This window comes from Emiliania huxleyi (genome assembly GCF_000372725.1).
Source record: "Emiliania huxleyi CCMP1516 unplaced genomic scaffold EMIHUscaffold_307, whole genome shotgun sequence".
NCBI classification, from domain to species: Eukaryota; Haptophyta; order Isochrysidales; family Noelaerhabdaceae; genus Emiliania; species Emiliania huxleyi.
The window spans coordinates 145399-151220 of record NW_005199712.1 but is presented as its reverse complement, the minus strand read 5'-3'; the positions used below and the strand labels follow the sequence as shown (position 1 = coordinate 151220).

The window sequence follows — 5822 nt, the reverse complement described above, 5'->3', positions numbered from 1 at the left end:
TGACACGGCACTGCTGTGTGCAACCGTCTACTCGGCGGGGTCGCAGCTGCCTCTGGAAGGCACCGAGATGTACCTTTTTCGCGCAATGGTCAAAATCAAGGTTTTGTAACGCGAGCTGTGCCACAGTGAAATGGAACTAGCCACATGGATGGGGGCGGCCGGCGCGAGCGGAGAACGGCGGGCCGAGATCTCGCTGGTTTTGGCAGGAAACAGCAGGCGCCAAGGGGGGCGTGTGAGCCTCGGTACCCTAGAAACACGAAGAGTTTACATAGCATGTAAGAGTATCCGGCCCCCACCGGCCACCGCTCTCCTGCGGCGCGCGCACGCTCGCGCGAGGTGCCGAGGTCTCGCCACTTAACGACGCAACAGCCAACACGCAAGCACTATTCTACGAAAGTGGCACTATTTGCTGCGGCTCGGCGGGGCGCCGCCGCACGAGGCGCGCCACCGCGATGCGGCGGCGGAGGAGCTGCCACCACCGCCGGAGCGGTCCCGCATCGCAAGGCACGGCTCCCATGCCTGTTAGAACGAGGCGCAAGCTGACCTCACGATGCTCCCCGGAGCCGGGTAGAGCCACCGCCACCGTGTCAACAACATACTACTAGTGCTCAACCAGGAATTGTCCAATTTGCTGTGGCGACATTTGTGCCTCTTTGATGCGCTTGATTGACAATATACTGGCGTTTGAACCGTGGAGTGCGTGCACATGCAGATGCCCTTCTCCAAGTGCAGCGGCGGCCCGCTTGCCTGGCTCAAGTGCAATACTGTGCCCACCCCCAACGCCAGTGAGCACCCCCTCCACTGCCCCAAGAGCCGGCCATACACAAAAGGTGCTAGGTGGGCAGATGGAGAGTTGAGCGAGGGCGATGCGCGACATCGCCCCCACCGTCGTGTCCTTGTCATGGATTCTGACCCTTGGGCCGTGCATCTTCCTCGGGCCGGTCAGCCCGCTTTGGAGTGCGGGGAGGAGCACTTCAAGGATGTCGTGGCACTGCTTGCCGTGCTTGCAGTCCATGGCTCGGGTCTCGAGTTTGCTGCTGCACTTCTCAACGAGCGGTGTTGTGACAATGCCCACCGAACGCGGGGCAAGTGGGCGCAGGTAGCGAAGAAGCACACTCAATGGCACAAACCCAGAATTGAGCGGGCCCCGTGACGCATCCATTTCCATAATGTCCCCACAGCGAAAGTGGATGACGGCATCATCGAGGTCATACGTGTACTTCTGCGTCTTTGAGCCGTTGCTTGCCAACACCCCCTTGCGTGCATCCGAATAGCGCTCGGCTGCGGCTCGGATCTCGCGACCCCAAACGGCGGCAAATAACGGCCAACCGTAAGTGCAAGCATGCGTGATGATCGTGCGACATTTGCAGGTTCCTTCTATTTCCCGCATGATCGTGCCGGGGTCACGAGGGACCTCGGGCGGCCAGTTCGGAGAAGCACTTTGAGGCAACCAACCGGTGATGTATTTGGGCGAGTCCCGGATGATAGGGCCACACGTCGGCTGCATCTGGAATCCGATGCCATGCAGCAAGGCCAAGGCTCGAAGAGTGAAGTATAGTGGCAAATGATTGCCGACAGAATCGGACGTGCAAAACCACGATGGCGCGTCGATGATGAGGACCGGTGCGGGAGAGGAGTTCTTAGCGGCGGCAGCAGCGGCAGCGGCTTCGCACGCGGCCGATTGAGGCTCGTGGAACTGTTCAGCACACGAATGGTGTATGTGAGATCACACGGAGTGTCTGAGTCTACTTGAGCTGAGTTGAAGGGCGCACCGAATCTCTTGGGATCTTCACCACCACATCACGTCCCTGAAAGCGCCACTCGGGAAATTGCCCCTTTGCTGCGGCGTGGGCGCCCGCGAGGGCGAGCAGGAAGAACATGATGCAGCAGCGGACGCGTCTCGCGGCCTCCTCCATGGCAGCGGCTGTACCTGCGAGCGTGAGTAGGCAGGCGGTAAGGCGAGGCCGCGAGCGGCTGGGTTGATGTCGTCGACGGTTTCTGCCTGCGCACTCGTGTGGTGCGTGTAAGTTCAAGCCTGCATGTGAGTAAGTGCGGCTGGGCGGAGCGACGCACCGGCAGGGCAGACGTCGACAGAGCGACGAGCAGCAACCCGGCGAGATTTTTCAGAAGAATTCTACGACAAGCCCCTCTCACAGCAGACTGGCACGAACTAGATTTTTCAGAAGAATTCTTCACCCGGAGAACTGTGTTTACTTTAAGGCCCTTGCCCTGCGAACGCGCACCCCCGGGGCTAGGGCTCTCTTGCCCGCAACCCGATCCCGATCATCCGGCCCGCTGGGTGCGCTTCTGAGCTCCCCGGCCCTGGATGTGAGGCTAATGATTGCACTCCAAGTGCTCCAAGTGCGCAAAGGCAGCGGCAAGGGCGGCGGCGGCAGCGGCGGCGAGGGCGGGCGCGGCAAGGGCGGGCGCGGCAAGGGCGGCGAGGGCGGGCGCTCTGGGGGGAGGCGGGGGCCCCCGGAGGCACCGTGCGCCGCGCAGCAGTGCGGAAACGGGGCTCCGGCTCCGTTAGTCTCCGTTAGCACCGACTTCCCGATCTAACCTGGTCTAACAGAGGGCAGATTTGGAGAGATCTCGAGGAGTACATACAGATAGACCCTCCAACCATAAGGAAACTCCGACCTGATCGGTCGTACTGACCGCCGACAGATCACTCCAGACAGCAGACAGGCCGACGTCTGCACACGGCCGGCCGGGCGAGAGGCTTGACACGATCCGACCCTGCGACCCTGACGCTGCTGCTCTAGCTATCAGACATGCGCTGCTGACTGCTGCCACAATGTGCGACCGGTGCTGACCCACTTGGCGGCCTTCCCGGTCAGTGGTGAGGCGCAGTTCAGAGCTGTCGATGGCGCGATGCCGCACTGGTCCCACATCGGTGACACGAGACCACCACGTTTGCCGGTCCAAGAGAGAGGCACCGGCGCTGTCCTGAGAAGGTGCATGGTCCCTCTTGACTGCCCATGCGCGCGAGGCTGTGTAGGCATAGCCTCGAGAGTGCCAGCAGCCAATCCGAGGCAGTTTGTGACGCGCATTGCGTCAGAAGCGTGCACGCGCTGGAAGGACACCTTCCTACTGGCCGTACGATCAGGTCGTCACTGAATGCAACAAAAGTTGTTTGGCATTGCTAAAAATCTCTCTCTCTCTGAATGCCGAAGACTAAGGCCGCGAGCTATGCAGGCGGTCAGTTGAGCAGCATGGCACGGTCAGCAGCGCCGAAAGGATGTCGCAAGGCGTGATAGCATGGCCGCAAGTACGCCGAATTCCAATGAAAACAAGTAAAAAATCGCGCGAAAAAAGAAAACATGCAACAAAAACCTCGCGCCATCTAAAGATATATTGGTCCACCCAGCCTAGTCGACTAATTCACGTTTCCGCCTCGGAAAAATACTTCTAGTACGAAAAAAAGCGCGCAGGCACACCGTCGAAAACGGCTCGGCGAGATCTATCGATTGGCACTATTTCCGAAAAATCGACTAGATTTTCCTCCCCCGGACCTCCCCTGCGCGCCGCAGGCGAAGCGAAATTCGGCTCCCTGCGTCGGTCTGCGCTCAATCTGGACTCGATCTGGGGCACCTATACAAGCCCAAGCATAGGTGAGGCTTAGGGCGCTAGGATCGGTCGCCAGGACGCGACAGAGACCGGCACCGGTCCGCATCATCCTGCCAGCCCGCATCAGCGCGCGCAGATCGGGGGGGATGGCTTGCGCAGGACCCCCAAATTGAGTGAGTGACGGTCCTATTCGGTCTCGCCCTCCGAGCTCGGCGGGGGATGGGGCGGCTCAGTGCGCGAAGCGGCACTGGTCCCCCTGCCTGCAATAGCCGGCAGCGAAGAAAGAAGCGGCACTGGGGGACTCCGGCCTGCTCGCTCGTGAAGTCGTCGCGAGCGCTGTCGGTGTCGCAGTCGCCCGACTCGGAGTCGCCAGGCTGGCTGAAGATTCTCCGGTTATACTAACCTGTGAAGCGTGAACAGCGTCGAACATGAGAAAAAAAAACGTGAAGCAGCAACCGATCGGGAAAGAGGTCACGATGTATTTGCTGCTTGCACCGCTCGTCCCTGCCTATCCCCACACTCTCGCGGGCTGTGGCCCGCGAAATATGTACGTCGACCTTGGTGCCTCTTGGTGCAACACGCTCCAACTGCATACGCAACTCGAGGAAGCTGCGGCGCGGAGCGGACCGTGGATGGTGTTCGCCTTCGAGGCAGCGCCGCTCATCGCGCCGTATCTCGAGAGCTGCGCGGTAGAACTTGCTGCCGGCCGCCCGATCCCTCCGGCGCCAGTGCCGCCCACCGGCTCGTTGGCACTAGATCATCGCAGAATCGTCACTAGACCCGCAGCGGCCACAGAGTGATTTCATGCCGCGCACCTCGCCATGCGGCAGTCACTCGAGCAGTCACGGATGCGTGGTTGCACTCGAGCCCTTCGCCTTCACCTCACAGGTTCCACGGCGGACTTCCTCGAGTATGTGCGCTCCCACGATAAGTTGCGAGTCTGCAGCAAGGAGGGCGTGCGCGCCCCGCGCCGCAGGCCCGCCGGAGGCTCCCCGGCCGACACACCCCGGCCGTATTCGCTCGTCCACTCCTCGCCCTTCTCGCGCCCCTCTCGCGCCCCTCTTGCGCCCCCCTCTTCCCCGCCGGCCCCGAGAGACTTGGCACGCACCTTCCGCCCCCGCCCCGCCTCGCCCCCTCCCCAAGGTGGCGCCACATCAAGGAGTGCGTCTTTGCGCTGCCTGAGATGGTGAGAAATATGACCTCACTCTCGGCAGATCCTGTGCTTGGCAGCCGCGAAACGGTGGACGCCCGGCTTGCGGCGGCAAGGCTCGTTAGATGTCGAACACACTGGAGATTAGGAGCACTGATGAATCTCTCACTGTTCTCCCCAGCATATATTCCACACTACTAGGCGGGGCAGTGCCCGGAGCGGCACTCCATTACAGTGATAAACGCCGCCGCCAGCGATGAAAACGGGACGGCCAGAATGGGTGGTGGCATCGAACAGCTGATGGTCGGAGGCTCAAAGCCACTTTTTGCTGGCCGTGCCCCAGCTGGCCTGTACATGCACAACGAGTCCATTGGCGGCGAGGCGCACCGGTCGCGCTGGAACGTCCGCTCGGTCGACATTGTACGGTGGATTGAGCACAACGTGCGGCCGGAGGAGCCCTTCCATGCTCAACTGCGGACATGGAGTGTGAGGAGAACGCTCACAGGCTTATATGTTAGTTACATGGGGATAGGACTTCTTTGTGCTCAAGATGGACGTCGAGGGCTTTGAGCACAAACTGGTCCCTTCCATGCTGGAGGCGCGCCTGCACTGATGAGTAGCTCACGGGACTTATGCCTCATGTCTCAGGAAAATAATTTGGCCTGGCCACCCTGCACCGGCCTGCCAGAATGGAGTCGTGTGCGAGAGGTAAGGGCCTCCGCGATCATCCTCACCACACCCCATCTCAGGCCAATCTCACCGGCCTCATCGACGTGTTCGTGTGGGAGTGCCACTACGGGTTCCCTGGCTCGAAGTGCCACTCGCTGTTCGCGCGCGCGGCGTCGGTGCCGGGCTTCCTTCCCGCGGCAGACCAGAGAATCCATGCAGAAGACTCGCTAGTGGCAGCGTCTGACTCAACCCTCGCTACGACTAGGCGGTCTACACCGAGAGCTTGAGCAGGGGGCACTACGAAAAGAAGCTGTCGCAACAGGGGCAACGATTGTCTGGGGGAGCGCGGCGCGGCTAGGGTGTGTACCTAGGTGCGGGCCCCCGCGCTCTAGTCGATGGTGCTGGCGGCGACGGGCTTTGCGCCCGACGCGAG

At 61.3% G+C, this 5822-nt stretch overlaps 1 protein-coding gene across 1 annotated transcript in view; it reads right to left on the bottom strand.

Annotated features, from left to right (window-relative positions):
• The window catches only part of EMIHUDRAFT_458178 (hypothetical protein), a gene marked incomplete at its 3' end in the record, with an annotated part of 2510 nt that extends 407 nt beyond the window's left edge, over positions 1-2103 (bottom strand). Inside the window, exons 1-7 of the mRNA XM_005774803.1 lie at positions 2074-2103; positions 1773-2002; positions 974-1696; positions 707-895; positions 477-519; positions 247-310; positions 74-136 (exon numbers count right to left, since the gene is read on the bottom strand). Of these exons, the coding sequence (XP_005774860.1) occupies positions 74-136; positions 247-310; positions 477-519; positions 707-895; positions 974-1696; positions 1773-1916 (1226 nt within the window). The 5' untranslated portion in view covers positions 1917-2002; positions 2074-2103. The remainder of the gene's footprint in view (positions 1-73; positions 137-246; positions 311-476; positions 520-706; positions 896-973; positions 1697-1772; positions 2003-2073) is intronic.
• Positions 2104-5822: the final 3719 nt, after the last annotated feature.